At 40.4% G+C, this 19,300-nt stretch overlaps 1 protein-coding gene across 3 annotated transcripts in view; it reads left to right on the top strand.

The window, feature by feature from the left end:
• The first annotated feature begins 1,806 nt into the window (after positions 1-1,806).
• The window catches only part of LOC143914358 (PH and SEC7 domain-containing protein-like), a 47,392-nt gene continuing 29,898 nt past the window's right edge, over positions 1,807-19,300 (top strand). For 2 of the 3 annotated variants that reach the window (XR_013260811.1, XM_077434552.1), the window contains exon 1: positions 1,807-2,139. Coding sequence is in view for 1 of the 3 variants with exons in the window: in XM_077434552.1 (XP_077290678.1) it covers positions 2,053-2,139 (87 nt within the window). In the remaining 2 variants the exon portion in view is untranslated. The remainder of the gene's footprint in view (positions 2,140-19,300) is intronic. The other variant, XM_077434560.1, reaches the window with a different exon arrangement.

The following is a 19,300-nucleotide window of genomic DNA, read 5'->3' as shown; positions in this document are numbered from 1 at the left end:
ACAGTTGACAGCTGTTTAATCTTTCGACATGGTTTTGGTGCAAATATTTAAAAAAAAATTAAATTTTTTACGGAAATATTTAAAAAAATTTTGTCCATCATCCACAAGCTCCTTATACAGTGTCCAAAACTTTCCTTCGGTTTTTATATTTTTTAGCATGGAGTGCACATCAAAACGCCTCCGTGCTTTTTTATTGCCTTCTTGAGCTACGAATGCACGTGTATGCATTCATTTTGCAAGTACTCGACAATACGACGTAAGCAATATTGCGCCGTATCGTCATGGCCTCTAATGTATAAGTAAGCCGATTTTGCCTTGCACTCGGCCAAATTGCTGTAAACGTGACGTGACCGCGACGTGTAGGTAGATATGAATAGAAATGTAATAAAATTACATATTTGAAACGGAGTCGTGCAGTGCTGAAGCCGTGCAGTGCTGTTAAGTTTGAAAATACCTTAAAGCAGCCGTCCGTTAATCTGTCTTAAATTTGTCTGGCGATTTTAGAGCGGATGCACCGCATTCGATATAAATGGCATTTGAAATTATTTGGACTCACATTATGTTGTCGATTCTAATATCTGTGTATTTACATAGTTTATGGACATGTATCCTACTAAAACTTACTCGATAGCGTTTCAAAAAAACAGGACGAAGTCCTTTGGTGACGCGATGGTTGGAATGTCGTGCTCCTTCCAAGATCTTCCGAGCTCTCATGCGATTCTACGGGTAATTGGACTATTCGTCACATTGGGGTGGTTACAAAGACAATTTTTACCATGAAAATCGCGAATACACAATATTTGGCACTCAAGTTCTCGTTACTATGATAGTTATCGTTAGTTATCTTTAACGGCAATAGTTATCTTTAACGGCAAGCTCGCATCTATGGGCTTGGTATCTGAATCCTTTTGTCCGTGTTCTTTTCCGGAGCAGGATGCAGATATTCTGTGGTCCTGTCCTGGGATGGAGGCTGAGAGGAGGGTTCTGCTGGACAGCGTCAGGGGTTCTCTCATTGGCCCCCTACATCATGGAGATCTAATAATGAGTAAAGCATCGTTTAGAGCTTTCGAAAAGTTCGCGGAATGCTTTGGGAAGCTGTGTTCCCCTGGATGCTACTACTCCACTTAATTGCAAAAGCATTTATGTGTTGATTTATTATTATTATTTTTTTTTAATATTATATTCTGTGAATGTGTATGTGTGTGAGTGTGCGTTTGCTTTTTAGGTGAGTGTATGTATTTGTGGTTTATGTGTGTGTGTGTGTGTGTGTGTTTATATATATGTGTGTGCTTGCGTGCTTATGCACGCATAATCATGCGTACATGTATGTTTACTTGAGGTGTGCGTGCATTCGCACGGCACATCTCAGGTTTTGTTTCCTACCGCATGCGCGCTTTATGTGTTCATGCGGTTTTGTTAATTTTGTACTTGGTTATGTACAGTGTGGTTTTTTTTATTAGAACAGTGATGTGCGGTTGTTCTTGTGCGATATTCATGAACAACCGTCTCGTTCTCCGACGAAAGGGTCTCTTGGACTGTATTCGTCGGGGGGGGTGGTGGCCTCATGTTGAGGGCTTTAAGGGTCAAATTTCGTGACCTTTAAAGCGGGCTTAGCAGTTATCGTTAGTATGATGGACTTTTCGGTTGCCAGATGTTCCGTTATAGAGATTTTAGTGACTTTGTGACCAGTAATCACCGAACCATCCTACGACGTTTCTACGATCGTTCAGAACACAGGATTTCAACTATAGCCACACCGAACGAGCGGCGGATGGCCACACTGGTGTCGCTATCTCTGTCGCACGCGAAGTGAGTTCCAGTGGTGGTGGCGGTGGTGGCGGCGGCGATCGGCGGTCGGCGATTTGCGAAAGACAGTGCCGGTGCGAGAGGCGACTCGGCTGCAACGATCGCACTTGTCACCTGCCGGTCGCCGCTATCACTATCACTATCAATCGAGTGCAGTTCAGTGCAGTGCAGTGCAGTGCAAATAATCTCAAGTGTGAGTGCAAGTGGTCGTGTTCTTGGTCAAAGTGAGTGGGCGTGTCCGAGTGCATGTCCTGTCAAGTGAAAGAGTCGCCTCCGCCTCCGACAGCCCCCGACAGCCCGGCCGCCACCCCCCGCCACCCCTCGCCCCACCAGGTAATCGCCCCGCCGATCGTCATCACATCTTCAATCGTCATCACATTCGCCGTACGCGTACACATACGTCAACTCCACGCACTGCCAAACTAACCACATTCAACTACACGTAGTCCGCAACGCAATTGGAGCCGCACCCCGCACCCCCCAACCCCCGGCTCGCCCACGCCCGTTCGCGCTTTCAAACAATTAAACAATTGAACGGCAATTACGCTCGCTGCGTTTGTTTCATTTGTTTCGCGGTTAATGTTCGATGTTCGATGGTGGATGTGGATGTGAATGTCGAAGATGTGGACGAAGTATCGGAGGCCGCGTTCCGTTCCGTGCGCGAAAGCGACAGACAGGGTGAATGAAATTGGTCCCGTGGAATATCGAGCTCGGCCTCGCGCGCCACGTTATCTCCTCGCCGTGGATCGAAACGAATCGCAATCCGTTTGAATTTTAAATAATAAACAAATGAATCGCGCTCGTTCATCGATTTTCGCGCACACCCCCTTCCGCCCCGCCCCTCTCCCGCCACGTTCTTTTGACGTTTTGCACGTAACGCGATATGCACCCGATTTGGCCGATCGTTTGTGCGATCGTTATTTATCGAAATCGCCGATTTGTCGGCCGAATGAAAGTAAGGGGAAAGAACGCGCCGCCACACCCCTACCCCTCCTCGAGACGGGTCTCGCTGGACCTCACGTGACCCAATTGTGTACGAGGGGAACGTATCTCTGTCTCCGTGTACACTACACTACCCCTTGTGAATTTGTATTCAATAAATAGTCGTATTTCCGGTCTGTACTGTGGCACCGCAAGAAGCTCCGAAGAGATTGGGGTGTGAGTTGTTGCCGGCCGTATGACGTATATACAGTGTCGCATCAGTTTCAAATGACCAGACAATAGTCCCGACTTACAACCTATCGAATATTTATAAAGCAAAGGGAATAAAAACAACACCCTGGGGCAAATTATGAGTTAAAAAAAAAACTGTTGAAAATGTATGGTTTGCAGAAATTTCGGACGACATACTAAAAAAAGTCGTATTGTCCCTGCCGGCAGGTATCCATCCCATCATAGAAGCAAGACGATTGTCTAGTAATTATTATATTACTATTTATTGTTGTCATTGCCCGTGTATTTTAATTCATAGATAAATATATATTGTAATATTATTTTAGCTAGAGGCATTTGAAATACATATAAGAAAAATGCCCTATTTTGCAAATTATCATCGGGCACAAATGATATTTATTGTATTTAAAATAAGTGATTGATATCATCAAACAAATTTAATAGCATTTTATTACGTTTGGACGGCTATTTTTTTTACAAATAAAAAAATACAAAGAGAAAGTAGATATTCATCACTAAAATGACCAGACAATAGCCCCGACTTACAACCTATCGAATATTTATGGGCTATTATAAAGCAAATGGAATAAAAACAACACCCTGGGGCAAATTATGAGTTAAAAAAAAAACTGTTGAAAATGTATGGTTTGAAGAAATTTCGGATGACATACTAAAAAAAGTCGTATTGTCCCTGCCGGCAGGTATCCATCCCATCATAGAAGCAAGACGATTGTCTAGTAATTATTATATTACTATTTATTGTTGTCATTGCCCGTGTATTTTAATTCATAGAAAAATATATACTGTAATATTATTTTAGCTAGAGGCATTTGAAATATATATAAGAAAAATGCCCTTTTTTGCATGTTTTTTTAAAATTCGTATCTCGCCTTAATTTAAAAATATAAATAATCTTTTTTAATCGTAAAACATGTTAAATAGTTGAAATCAAATAATAAAACCAAAAAAACTTGTGTATAGCTTCATGCAATTAAAAAAAATCGAAAACATCGAACAATTGAAAGTGATGCGATTTCTCTGCATGTTACTGTATATCACGTTTGTATGAAAATGTACGATTTATTATTTATTTGTTTGAATTTGAGTTTGGACAGTGGCGTAGCGTGAATTCCTGGTGCCCCCCCCATATATTCGTATTATTTACTTACAGCAAAGTAACTTTCCAATTTTAAAATTTATACCTTTTTTTAAGTATCGGTATATGTACCTATGTATTGAAGTGCATTGATAGTTTAATCTGGACGACCAACAAGCAGTGCACAATCTGTTTAAAGTAACTGATGGTGAATTTTCCTTAAAAACTTCCCACCTGTTAAGAGGGCTGTACACCCGAAACCTTAATTTTGTTGCCGTTCCTTTCTTCGATATATATATTGAGCGAATGCGACAATATATATCAATATATATATTGAGTGAATGCGACAGTTGCGCTTCGACCAGATAATACGTATTTTAAATCGACGAAATCGAGGTTTCGTATTCTCCAATTTTCTCCTCTGAAACTGGACCAATTTTTAAAAAAAATCATCATCTGTATGAGAAAGATATTTTCTATGCAACTGTGCGCGTATTTTTTTTTAAATCGACCGTTAAATAAGCACGCCGGACTCTTTTCGTGGGTGTAAAAAATAAAACGATAGATGCATCCCAATGGTGGATATCCATAGCATATTAAAAAATAATTTCTCTAGTGCCATAATTGAGGAAGGGAGAAGTGTAATACGTTTGTATGGACAAGGCGCTGGTGTCAGCCCTCTTAATGGTGAAAGCGAAAAATTTATAAATTTTATTGGTTTTAATCATATAATTTTGTTTTATTGTTTACACATTGAAAAAATATATACAAGAATACGAGAGAATTCTCAGCAAATAGCTTGAAAAGTGGCACTGACGTTCAAAAGATGGAAAAAGACGGCAGTCTTCTAGCCCTATTACACAATGAGGATGAATTCAAACTATGTATAATAATGTATGTACATACGTATAGTACAAATAGGTTGAGAAAGAAGAAAAGTTTTTAAAAAAATTACGGAACAAATTAAAAAATCAGTGAAAAAGGCGCGCCTCGTGGCGCCCCCCCGCATTGCGGGGTCTGCGGGAGCGGTAGCTACGCCACTGAATTTGGACCGTTGTGGCATTACAGGAGTCCCCCTAATATATGATGATTTATTTTATTTCATAAAACATGCACACTCGCCTTTACAGATCGCCCCAGAGTGACGGGTGCACTTATACAGATACGGATACAATATAATCAATCAATGTATGTACATTAGCATTTTATATACACTGCCAATTCATACAAACGTCCACAGTGATATATAAAATTGGTGAACCTCAAGTTGTTGAGATTTGCAAGAGAGATAGGAGAGAAGATGCCAATTTTACAGGAACCGTTTCAATGAAAATCAGAGAATTTGGCAAATTTTGATAGGATACGATCGACTTGGGAGTCACTAACCAAAGCCGAAGGCAACGTTTGTGTGAAATTGTATGAACGATTTATTATTTATTTATTTGAGTTTGGACCGTTGTGGCATTAGAGGAGCCTCCCTAATATATGATGATTTATTTATTTATTTATTATTTCGTAGAACATGTACACTCGCCTTTACAGATCGCCCAAAGTGACGGGTGCACTTATACATATACAGATACAATCAATCAACATACATTGCGAATTCATACAAACATCCACAGTGATATTATATCACTGTGCTGATCTCTCTTGCTGATGTTAAATTATTCAGCGACTTGAGGTTCGCCAATTTGATTAAACACTACATACCTTTCCGTTGTGTGATGTGTGTGTGTGTGTGAAATAGTCCGTTTACCATGCATACATTATTTTCGATCTTTCGACTTTCGTTCAAGTCACTTTCGATGCAGTGACCCAGACCCATAAGAACCAGCCACAAATACAAAACATCCTTGCTTGGCTCCAAATGGAAGAGAGAAGATAAAAATTCCACTCGTACATCACATTCAATTATGAAAATAATGATGAGCGCAGGCTGCCAGACAAATATGTTAAAATAATCTCCGATAACTTACGCTCACTGAGGTGGATAATATCACATCCAGGCTCAGCAGCAACGAATTCATTGAGAAGTCGGATAAATTATGCAATTGCTTCTGTTATAATTATTTGGACAACATTTAATCCAAATTTTTTAGCTATTTTATAAATAAAGACTTACAACTTAAAGCTTTCATATATTACCAGCTCCAATATATGTATAAGAACCAAAGATTATCTAGAGACAAACTAATAGGTAGTGGGGGTTAAACCTTTCGATATACAAAGTTTGGGTGACCGTCACCGCACCGAATGTTAAACAATCGAAAATGTTCGTTTACCATTGTAAAAACGGTTAGTATATATATCAGTGGTGTGCGGTAAGATTCTCTCCCCCCATCGCACATCCTTACTTAATTTGCGCGAGCAGGATACAAGAAGAACAGGCTTTTCCTCCCGTATCCTGCGCGCGCACATTAAACAAGGCTGTATGACAAAAAAAAGAGAGATAATTTCAACGCATGCCACTGATATAATGCACGCCTTTTTTTTGATGTTTCGACTTACGATCTTTCTATTCTCGATCTTTGCCTTCCGATATTTGCTTTTTCGATCTTTTGACTTTCGGTGCCGTGAGGTACACCCATAAAGTTTGTATTGTATTTATCAATTTATTTTTACAAAATATCGCCCCCCCCCCCCACATTTTTGTTGCTACATAGAAAGTAGCGATAGATGAAGTTTTGTTTTGATTTGCATTCTGAGATCATATTAAATTGTGCAAATGCTTGCATAATTTATCACTCGTAGCAGGTTTTACAAATGCTCAAAATATTATTATTCAATAATTGACCGGATGTTATACATACTTACTTTATTATGGTTGAGGTCTTCGTAAATTTTTTTAAATGCTTTTTATTATTTTTCAACATATATTTTATGTATTATATATTCTAATAGATACTGATCCAATGATTTTTGAGTCCATTTTACACAATTTTTTTTTAGTATTTATAATGATTCATTTTAAAGTAGACGATCTAAAGTAAATTGTGTTTTTAAATTCGTAAATTTTATTAACTCCAGTTTCTTTTACGAAACAAATTGTCCAACTGCAGGCGTAATAAAAATTGCTAGCTACGATTCATTACAATAAATAATGTATGTTTTCAAATTGAATCATTTAAAGTTTCGTTTCGTACAATTTATGGAAGTGAATATGGAGTGTTTTCGAATTGGATTCACTTATAATCAGTGTCATTCTAATCTCGTTTAAAAAAATAAATGTCAACATAATATGACAATTATTATTGTATGAATTTAGCGAGCGTTGAATTACAACAAAAAGGAATGACGCTTTGGTTCTCAATGAAACCGAAAGTTATGATTTGAATAAAAAAAAAATCGGTTACATTGAAAATATTAATCGTGACATATGTATGTATGTATATGCATTTGCGAATTTTTATAAATTATTTATGTTTATTGTGTCTATTTTTAATCAATCGAGTTCAAGTTTTTCAACGTTACAAGGTTTTGTCCATAAACGGATAAGCCTCGGGTAAATATCGATAGAAATTATTTGTTTATTATTTATATGTGTTCGTAGAATTGATAAGGCGTTATTAAATCATTCACGAGCAATCGAATGGTAATCTAATCTATAATTTGGAAAGAGACTTTGTATGTAAATATCCTTGGTCGTCGTCGTCGTCGTCTTCGTCGTCTTCGTCGTCGTCCGTAGATCGGTGACGTCATCGAACACGTGATTCGATTTTTTTTTTTTTCGATCCATGGGCGCCGATTTGTTTTTTTCGATTCAATGGATTCACCCCCGCGGGGGCGCAAAGCGAGTAGTTTCATGGGGCCCCGCCAGGGGCGCCACAAGGGGCGCAGCCCCGTGGGGCCCCGAAGGGGGCCCGGGGGGCCCAGCCTCATGGGGCGCAGCCCCATGGGGCTCAAAAGGGGGTGCCACAAGGGGCGCAGCCCCATGGGGCTCAAAAGGGGGCGCCACAAGGGGCGCAGCCCCGTGGGGCCCCGAAGGGGGCCCGGGGGGCCCAGCCTCATGGGGCGCAGCCCCATGAGGCTCAAAAGGGGGCGCCACAAGGGGCGCAGCCCCGTGGGGCCCAGCCTCAAAAGGGGCTCAAAAGGGGGCGCCACAAGGGGCGCAGCCCCGTGGGGCCCCGAAGGGGGCCCGGGGGGCCCAGCCTCATGGGGCGCAGCCCCATGGGGCTCAAAAGGGGGTGCCACAAGGGGCGCAGCCCCGTGAAGCCCCGAAGGGGGCGCGGGGGGCCCAGCCTCATGGGGCGCAGCCCCATGGGGCTCAAAAGGGGGCGCCACAAGGGGCGCAGCCCCGTGGGGCCCCGAAGGGGGCCCGGGGGGCCCAGCCTCATGGGGCGCAGCCCCATGGGGCTCAAAAGGGGGTGCCACAAGGGGCGCAGCCCCGTGAAGCCCCGAAGGGGGCCCGGGGGGCCCAGCCTCATGGGGCGCAGCCCCATGGGGCTCAAAAGGGGGCGCCACAAGGGGCGCAGCCCCGTGGGGCCCCGAAGGGGGCCCGGGGGGCCCAGCCTCATGGGGCGCAGCCCCATGGGGCTCAAAAGGGGGCGCCACAAGGGGCGCAGCCCCGTGGGGCCCCGAAGGGGGCCCGGGGGGCCCAGCCTCATGGGGCGCAAGCCCTAATAGGCATTAACTAAGGGGGGCGAAGCCCTAGACGGCAATTAATCATGGGGGCGCGGAGGGGCGAAGCCCTAAAAGGCAACTGATCATGGGGGCGAAGCCTTAGACGGCATTTAATCATGGGGGCGTGGAGGGGCGAAGCCCTAAAAGGCATTAACTAAGGGGGGCGAAGCCCTAAACGGCAATTAATCTTGGGGGCGCGGGGGGCGAAGCCCTAAAAGGCAACTGATCATGGGGGCGAAGCCTTAGACGGCATTTAATCATGGGGGCGCGGAGGGGCGAAGCCCTAAAAGGCATTAACTAAGGGGGGCGAAGCCCTAAACGGCAATTAATCTTGGGGGCGCGGGGGGCGAAGCCCTAAAAGGCAACTGATCATGGGGGCGAAGCCCTAGACGGCATTTAATCATGGGGGCGCGGAGGGGCGAAGCCCTAAAAGGCATTAACTAAGGGGGGCGAAGCCCTAAACGGCAATTAATCTTGGGGGCGCGGGGGGCGAAGCCCTTATCGGCAACTGATCATGGGGGCGAAGCCCTAGACGGCATTTAATCATGGGGGCGCGGAGGGGCGAAGCCCTAAAAGGCATTAACTAAGGGGGGCGAAGCCCTAAACGGCAATTAATCTTGGGGGCGCGGGGGGCGAAGCCCTAAAAGGCATTAACTAAGGGGGGCGAAGCCCTAGACGGCATTTAATCATGGGGGTGCGGAGGGGCGAAGCCCTAAAAGGCATTAACTAAGGGGGGCGAAGCCCTAAACGGCAATTGCTCATGGGGCGTGGAGGGGCGAAGCCCTAGAAGGCAAAGGCTCAGGGGGGCGCCGAGGGCGAAGCCCTAGAAGGCAAAAAAAAATTTTGATTTTTTTTTTTGATTTTTTAAAAATTTTTTTTTTAATTTTTTTTTTATTTTTTTTTTATTTTTTTTTAATTTTTTTTTTGATTTTTTTTTTATTTTTTTTTTTATTTTTTTTTTTAATTTTTAAATTTTTTTTTAATTTTAGCTTAGTCATGTTTAAGCGGTTTATATTATAAACACTGAGCGAAGCCGGGTAATACAGCTAGTATAATATATGTACATGCATACACATATGTGAAGTGAATAGAATAATTATTACGATAACTTAGATATTAAATAGTTATGTATTACGATGTAAACATGTCATCGAAATCACTCACCGCAAACGACTTTGTATGCCTCATTTATTCCCTAAACTCTTTGTCGATTCTCGACATTCTTGCGTGTCTGAATCTATTTTGTGATTTGATGAAAAAAATAAATATTTCTTTTTGTAGACGGTTGTCTACTGAATTGCGCTGAAGATAGATTTTTTCTTCTCCGATGCTTTCTACATATATAATCTTTGGATCATATGCGAACTTTGTATCGTTAACCTTTTGAATGCGATCTCACTCGCACGCATTAGGCCGAAGTGTTGTTCGGAGAACACATATTACCGAACACATATTATAATTTTACATACCTCCTTTTATATCGATTTATTATGTTCGGCGAGCGTTAGGACGCACACACACACACAATTTTTATATATATAAAATATGCATCTACTAATGAGCCGTTATAATTGAAAGTGGCGTAAGTCCACTTTTTTCCATTTTGAGAAGTATCTCGCAAAAAATTAAATATAATGTTTTGCGTTTACCAATATTTAAAAATAATGATGGCCTGTAATATGTTTATTCTGCTTTTCCAAGATTCTGGATATATCGAATTACAATAAGTGATAACAATTTGAGAATTAAGTCAAACAGAAATAGTGCTCTTGGAACTGAAAATTTGACTTATGCCTCTTTCAAATATAACGGCTCACATGTATGACATATTCTATTTAAATAATATCGATAGTATGTAGCTTTGGATAGTTGGCGATTACTCATTTATGTAAATTCTTCCAAACTGTAGGTGGCTACGCCCCATTTTTTTTACCAAAATAAAATGGCTTCCTCCCCTATACTTCTCACGTCATGGTTGATAAAGTTTGTAGCTCGTATTTTGTCCTAATTATCTTTTTAAGTAGGAGTCAAAATGTGTATAGGTAACATTCAACAATTGTATATGTTTTGTCAGTTATCTAGGCTGAAAAAAATTCTTACGGCACAGACACACTGAATTGTACGGCACCGCAGGCCTAGGTGGACTCCAGCTGGGATGGGCCTTCATGTCATGTTAATTCGTACGATCTTATTATTTCAACAAAATTTTTTCAAATATGGAAATCAGCGTTATCGACCACTGTCAAACCTATGTTTATACAAGGATAAAATATCACCGAAAACACTCCAGGGATTGAGTTTTGACTATAGCATTGATAAGTCATGCTAGAGTTTTTTTTATACGTGCAAAATTACCTAAAAAAAATCACCACTTTGTGTGTTTGCGCTCTTCATCCTAACATTCATACCTATAAATGTTTTTCGCAGACTTATCAATCTTACGTAACCTTTTTTGATAAAAGTAACCGTAAGATTGCCTTTGCAATGTCCTTGAATTTTTCAATACTACACAATCAACTGATTCACCCTAAAAAGAGAAGTGTGTGTTTCAAGACTAAAATCTAAAAAATGTGTATACAAAAAAAATGTGTTTTTTGGGACACGCTATTATGACTCCCCTTATGAATGCCAGGTGCTCCCCTATTTGAAAAAAATACTCCCAATTTCCCACATTTTCTGATGTCGTCATCGTTGGACCCGTGCTGATTATCAAAACTATCAATATTACATGCTTTGTTTCGAACAATTTTGTTCATAGACAGTGAATCATTCTGGCTACGAACCCATGTCAGACTTTATTTGCAGATTTAGTTTGCCAACTTATCTGATTTAACTGTCGAAACAGTTCCTCAGAAATCTGCTCATACCTACCCACTATTGCCACCCAAATTATATAATGTTTATAACCAGCGGCGTGGACTAGTGATAAAGCATATTCTGCTTTCGACCAGAATGGTCACAGATTCGAGTCCTACTAGAGTCCCGCTGCTGGCCAGACCTTGGTTTGTTACTCCAGGTCGATCGTTTCTTATCGGAGTTTGCCAACTTTTCTGATTTTCATTGAAACGGCTCCTGTCAAGTTGGCATCTCCTTCCTTTTTCTCTCTCTCTCGCTAATCTCAAGTTATTCAGCGTCTTGAGGTTCGCCAATTTGATTATAAAATGCTACAAAAATTTCTTCAAAAGTCACTAGATTTTTGTATGAATTCGCATTGTATAAAATGCTCACGTATATTGATTCTATTGTATATGTTTAAGTGAACTCGTCGCTTTGGAGTTTTCTGTAAAGGCGAGTTCTATGAAATAAAATATTTCGACAAGTTTCTCCTACATTCCTTCAAATATAGTAATCACCGTTATCTATCACTGTCAATACAAGGAAAGTATTTCACTGAAAAAACGCCAGGGGGTTAATTTCAATGGAAGTCAATGAAAAATTGGCCAAATCTCATAAGAAACAATCAACCTGGAGTCACAAACCCAGGTCTGGCCAGCAGCGGGACTCTAGTGGGACTCGAACCCGTGACCACTCTGCTCGAAAGTATAAAATGCTCACGTATATTGATTGTATTGTATATGTTTAAGTGAACTCGTCGCTTTGGAGCGATCTGTAAAGGCGAGTGGTCATGTTTTATGAAATAAAATTAAAATAAAATATTTGAAATTCGTATACATTACATTATGTACATATCTCGCCGCTGACATGTGCCCTGGACGTACTTCTTCGTCTACAAACAGTGAGGAACCACATGGAGGGGACATGGACAATGGAGAAGATATGCACATGCATGTGTCTCGAGAAAACCGTATTTGATAGCCCGGAACGTCAATTGAAAATAATGTTCTTCTATATGGCACGATCTAATTATGTATTCAAATAGATCAGGCGAACTACTAATATGGTTTTGTCGAACTGGTGGGGTCCCTCGAGACCTCCCCACACACATGGTATGCATAAATTGATATATGGCATACCTCTTGCATTCGCCATGTATGTATATAAATTGGGAACTTCCCCGAGCCTCACTCCAGGGCTGCTGCTTTCAAAACGGTCATAAATTTGACTGCTTGCGAGCTGGGGGGGATGGAGGTGGTTGGCATCCCTCCGGTCCACAGTTTTCCGATATTATTTTATGGGGAAAACGCTCGCGTACGTTTATTACTTAAACGGTCGTCAATCGGCGAGGGCTTTGGATTGATGATCGCGAGTGTTCCGTTTGCCACTATTATAGCTTGCAATCTGCGTGTGTGGGATGTGCTCTGCCAGCGAAAGTTTAAGGCCTCGATTACAGGTGCTTTGCCGTTTTGGGATGGTGTTTGGTCGTATGAATCAGTTGTATTTGTTGATAAATCTGCTGGAGTGTGGGGGTTTCCACTCTCGATTCGAAAACTTCAGCTGGTTTCGTCGGCTATACATATAATATGTATCTTTTGAAAGGTTCTATTTGAACTAGTTAGTACATAATGGAATGTTCGTTTAAATATTTGTATTCTAGCGGCGTAGACTAGTTAGTGGTCGACAGTTTCTTATTATCAATATTAAATGTGTTTTTCGCAAAATTTTGCTCATATACCGTAAATCAACAGGCCAACTTCATAATTCTGGTTACAAATCCAGGTTAGACTTTATTTAACTGATTCAAGCTTGTTCAACTTGTTTGATTTAACTGTGGAAACGGTTCCTCAGAAATCTGCTCATACCTACCCACTATTGCCACCAAAATTATATCATGTTTATGAATGCGTTTATGCGGCGTGGATTAGGTTAGCATATTATGCTTTCGACCAGAATGGTCACAGGTTCGAGTCCTACTAGAGTCCCGCTGCTGGTCAGACCTTGGTTTGTGACTCCAGGTCGACAGTTTCTTATTATCATATCACATGTGTTTTTCGCACAATTTTGCTCATAGCAATCAACAGGTCATCTTCATAATTATGAGTACAAATCCAGGTTAGACTTTATTTAACTGATTCAACTGTGGGAACGGTTCCTCTGAAATCTACTCATACCTACCCACTGTTGCCACCCAAATAATGTCATGTTTATAAGCAGAGGCGTGGACTAGTGGTTAGCATATTCTGGTTTCTACCAGAATGGTCACAGGTTCAAGTCCTACTAAGAGTCTCGCTGATGACCAGACCTTGGTTTGTGACTCCAGGTCGGTCGTTTCTTATCGGGGTTTGCCAACTTTTCTGTTTTTCATTGAAACTTGTAAAATTGACATCTCCTTCCAATCTCTCTTGCTAATGTCAAGTAATTTGCATTGTATACAATGTGTATATATATATATATATATTGATTGCATTGCATCTGTATAAGTGTACTTGTCGCTTTGGAGCGATCTGTAAAGGCGAGTGTCTATGAAATAAAATAAAAATAAAAATACATATTATACGAGCAACAGTCTGGCGCTCCAGTGCACGGAAAATACTACTTCTATTCATACTATTCGACAGCGCACGTTTCGGGAGGGTCTGACTTGTTTTGGCCGAGCGCAAGGCAAAATCGGCTTACGTATACATAACAGAGCGCGACGATACGGCGCAATATTGCTTACGTCGTATCGTCGGGTCAATATTGTCACAAGATAAAGGACAAAAAGGCAATTTTGGAAAATAAATAAATCTAAAGAATAGAGCAGTGAAATAAAGGACTGTCCTCTTACGTATGTTCAGCGTAGCCATATATGGAAAAAAAATGTAAGTGAATGTTGAATTTTATACAAATTTTACTTTCTTTGGTTAGTGTATTTTGCTTTAAAATTACTCGTTCATTTTGAACAATTTGTACTGGTGATTTGTGGAGTAGCAATTCTTCTATTGTTTAAAATACATAGTTGATTCGACTCGCTATACATATGCACATATATTAGCCCACATCGTGTATTCCTCTTGGCAAAGTTTGTCTATCAAAAAAGGCAACAGTTTACGGGTCGTCTTGTTGTTGTTGTCGCACGTCCATATGTACACCTACGTACACGTGTGCGTATGTGGGTTAATTAATGAATTACGTCGTATAAAAACTATAACGTTGACAAAGTTTGTCGGGTGTGTTGGGACAGGACCTAATCATCCCCCGCATATTTAGGACGCGTCGGTGTCGTTTTTGCCTTTATGGTCACACCACTTCAGCTTAACTATTATGGTCTCGGGGTAATGTTACGGGTCGACGCCGTAATTAGCGCTCTCGGAACATTTTAATAGAGGGCCTCTTTTTTTTTCAGACGATTACAATGTGTTTAACACGTATTAAAATTCATTAGCGCGTTAAACTTTCAGGCAAGTTAATTCTTCTAGGTGGATTTCAATCGATGCTGCTTCTTTTGGGTGGATCTTCGTGGTATGTAGATGGCCCGCCCCCACTGCTCGGAAAGGGTGCGCAGAAGTGACTGTCAGTATACGATTATGGCGTGCGCATATTTTCTGCGGAGTGGGATTGAGCGTTCTTGTAACTTGTTATTCGGTAAAGCAAAATATTTATTTTGCTACAGTGATATTACAGAATTCTCTAAGGGCGGTTTCAGACTAGCGTTTTATACGCGCGTATAATATCGTTTTTTGAAGTGCATGTAGGCGCGTATAGGCGCGTCGTTTTCCATACGCGCAACTCGTACGAGCGTAGACGCGCTTATAAGCTCGTATTATCCATGTTGATACTAAATCACCACTACCGGTTGGAGCGAACACGCTGGAATAAGCCCGTGTACGCGAGTCCGGTTTTTTGAAGCGCGAAATGTAGCGCGCGTGTAAGCGCGTATGCCGAAACGACGATATACGCGCAGAAAAATACGCTAGTCTGAAACCGCCCTAACGCGTCACTGTGACCAGACATGTAAGCTTAATATGAATACTACATATAAGAATTAGCGAGACATCTATGTATGTTATAGATAATACATTTTTGAAATCATATTCAAATAGTGGTGACATAGTGGGTAGGATGGTTTTTGCCAATTGGATGGAGGAAGCGTTTCAATAATGAATTCAGATAAATTGGCAAACTCCAATAAGAAATGATCAATTTGAAGTCACAGATATCCAAGTCTGACCAGCAGCATTAAAGATTAGTACGGGAGCGAACCCGGTAACCTCTCGCTGCTAAACATAAACGTAACCACCGAGCTACACTGCTGGCGTAAATTATGATAATCTTTATACTCGATAATAGGCTACATGTAAATGTTTTGTTTATTAAGCTTTTTATAATAAAAACATTCGGATGTGACCAACCCATGACTTTATCTATGTATTTGAATATAAGAAGGTCACAAAACAAAATGTCTGACCAGCGGCATTTAAGATTATACTCGGAATAAATTCTTTTCAATCGAGATCAGCTCACGGGATCGAACGCGGTGGACCTCTCGGTGCTTAGTATCAACGCAACCACTGAGCCACGCTGCTGGTTATGTACTAACGTGCATGTATGCTAAGGGAGTGAACTTGTTTGAAAACTTCCGTCCCTATTATAGATACTGTATTTATCTTCGAAGCTCGTAGATATACAGGTAACTTGTGGTATCAAGTCTAAGTTATTTCCTGTGCAGGTGAACTAGCTTGACAATTTGAAGATATTTCATTATATGTATGTACATATGTAGTGAACCCCGCAAATCTTAGAAGTCATTCGATTTGACCTTTTTCAATGTTATGATTTAGCCTATAAATTTTCAAGACGAATTAATAAGGTATTGTAACGTAGGAATTCCGAACCAATGTAAGGTGGATAATTCCTGGGTAGGGAATGAATTTTGGAGAATTCCGAGTTTGTGGGAAATAAAGTTGATGGGGAATGCTGGGCCTGTTCGGACTACTGCATGTCAGAACACTCGGCTACCTGCTGACTGGACACTTGAGCGAGTGTTGGTTTCGTATGGACTTCCCGAGTCGTAGAATAAATTATGTGAACCGACTTGAGCTTGTCATTTGGTTCTCTGAACCTATTTCTACACAACATTATATACATACAAATATTAGCCGTTATAATTTAAAGTCGACTTGATTTCGTGAAATATCTCGCAAAACGTCAAATATAATGTTTTGCGTTTAATAATATTTAAAAAAATACTGGTAGCCTGTAATACATACGCACATTCTGCTTTTCCAGGATTCTGGACATATCGAATTAAAATAAGTGATAATTTGTGAATTAAGTCAAACATAAATAGTGCTTTTGAAAATTAATATTGGACTTCCAAATATAACGGCTCATATATGAAAAGGTAATGGCTGATTTTAATATTTAAAGTACTGGCTGACTGCTATTTCTCCTTATTCATTTTCAGGATAATGCAGTAGGGTGGGTATAATAAAATTGAATGTGTCCACATTTTCACACAGTGCAGACAAACACTAGTGGAATCTTTAAATGCACCACAGAAGTTGGAAGTTTTTTCCAGTGAATAAGCTAAAGTCTATCGCTGTGGCTTCCTCACAGTCCAAAATATAATTTATAAGGCTTCAACTAGTAACTGGGTTATGTGTACACGATTGCCGAAAGCACGTGGGACTAGCCGTTTTTTTTATCTGCAATTATGATAAAAATGACCAACGAGATTACGAAACGGTGTTATCCCATAATACCCTCATATAAATGTCTACTTGACAAATCCGTTAAGTACTTGTATGGAGATGTTTGAATGCAACTTGAAAGATAGTTCACAAATTGGCTTTGAATATTTTAAAGATGAACTTGCGACCTTACCGTCTGTGACAATGTAAAGGTCACAGTCGAGTCATGAGCAACTTGTCAATTCCCTTATCATTATGAGCTATTATTATCTAGGTAGGGTTTATGCGAAAATATCATTAATTCAACTATGTGTGTATGTACATATGTCCGTTTTAAAAACTACTCCCCTAAACTACCTGCCAAGCCTTTACTAACCTACCCTAAGCTAAGAATAGTACCTGCTAAGCCTTTCCAGGTAGCATTGAAAAAAAAAATGCATTGAACATGGGTTGTGTAATCCGTGTCAGTGTTTATAAAGACTGGTTTACACCGGAATTTCTGAATTTATAACCATAGCAGAATTTCCCGATGGAAATCCCTAACTGTTGAGTATTTTAGATTGTGAGCTTTAATTTTAAACAATAATGAAGAATATGAAATTAGTCTTGGAATAATACATTCATTAATAGATTAGTTTATTTTATATTGTTGCAAGATATATTAGAGAGTCTAAACACATCTTTACGAAAAATCCTCAGCAGTAGCTATCTAGGGTAGTGATCTACATAGGGTTTGTTTGGATTAGCTACAATTTTTATACCTGCTTTCTAATGTATTTCTAAATAATTCTAATTGGAAATGTTGGCGAAATTTTCAGCGTGGCGGGCTTTCAACAGAAAAGATGTTAGCACTCAAAGGGTTTATGTTTTCTTTTCTTTTTCCTTATCCAAGATTGAGTCGAAGTTCCAACATCTCAGTCAGGTTTTATTTGGATAATTGTAATTCGAGTTGCAACTGTAACTTGCTCCCACCGGAGTCAAACGAAAAAACAATTCGCTGTATTTTTAGATCACACCTTTTATGAGAATTATAATATTTAATAGGTAAAGTAATAGTATCCTGTTTACCGTCTTTAGAGTGACCGAGAATTTGCTCATAGCTTTAAATGGAAACTTTTTAATACGACTCGGGGCTTCGTAAACACCTTTGAGGCCATTGATCATTTCAGAATCGTGATGTCATACAAAGTTAAAGTGTATTCTTATCGTATTATCATTAAGGACATAGGACTTTGGCAGAAACTTTCCCACATATCAGTGTAGACTTTCATTTGACTTCTCTTACGTTGAGGCCTGCTCAAGTATCGCAACAGCCTCATAAGTAGACTTATGGCAATAATACACTAAAAAGTGTGGCACGGCACGTCTAGGTGATTCCAGCTTGTGATATGCGTCTTTATGTCATTTTTAATTCGTAGGATCTTATTATTTCGACAAGTTTCTCTTACATTTCTTCAAATATGAGAGTCTAAGTTGTCGACCTCTGTCATACTTATACAAGCATAAATTATCACCGAAAATACTCCAGGGGGTGAGTTTTGGGAAGAGACGCGAAAGTACAGATTTGACCTAGCAGCGTTTGCATGTGCAAAACTATCTAAAACAAAATACGTGACGGGTACCACTCTGTGGATGCACTTTTGGGATTGGGATCGGGGCAGAGGGTTTTGCTATTATTAACTGCGTAGAAAAACCAATTTTTACAATCTTTTTTGCTCTTGCTTTGGAACGGTGAATTGCTAATTGCAATTGCCCCGACGGCCATTCGATGTCTACTCATGACTAGAGGTAGGATAGTCACAGTGCTATCCATTGTTCCATTGTTGTAAATCCTTTGTAAAAAAGGTTCGGCAAACCTTTAACAATGCATTTACAACCTTTGAACAATACGCGGCACCGTCTGGGTCCGGTGACTACTCATGACTAAAGCCCGGACCCAGAGCGCGCCGTTCATTGTTCAAATGTTGTAAATGCATTGTTAAAGGTTTGCTGAACCTTTTTTACAAAGCATTTACAACAATTGAACAATGAGCGGCGCGCTTTGGGTCCGTACTCTACTCATGACTAAACGGCTTCTAGCATATTGTACTTC

Source organism: Arctopsyche grandis, chromosome 1, assembly GCF_051622035.1.
Source record: "Arctopsyche grandis isolate Sample6627 chromosome 1, ASM5162203v2, whole genome shotgun sequence".
Classification (NCBI taxonomy): Eukaryota; Metazoa; Arthropoda; class Insecta; order Trichoptera; family Hydropsychidae; genus Arctopsyche; species Arctopsyche grandis.
Note: the sequence above shows the minus strand (reverse complement) of the source record. Positions and strands in the feature narration are given on the sequence as shown.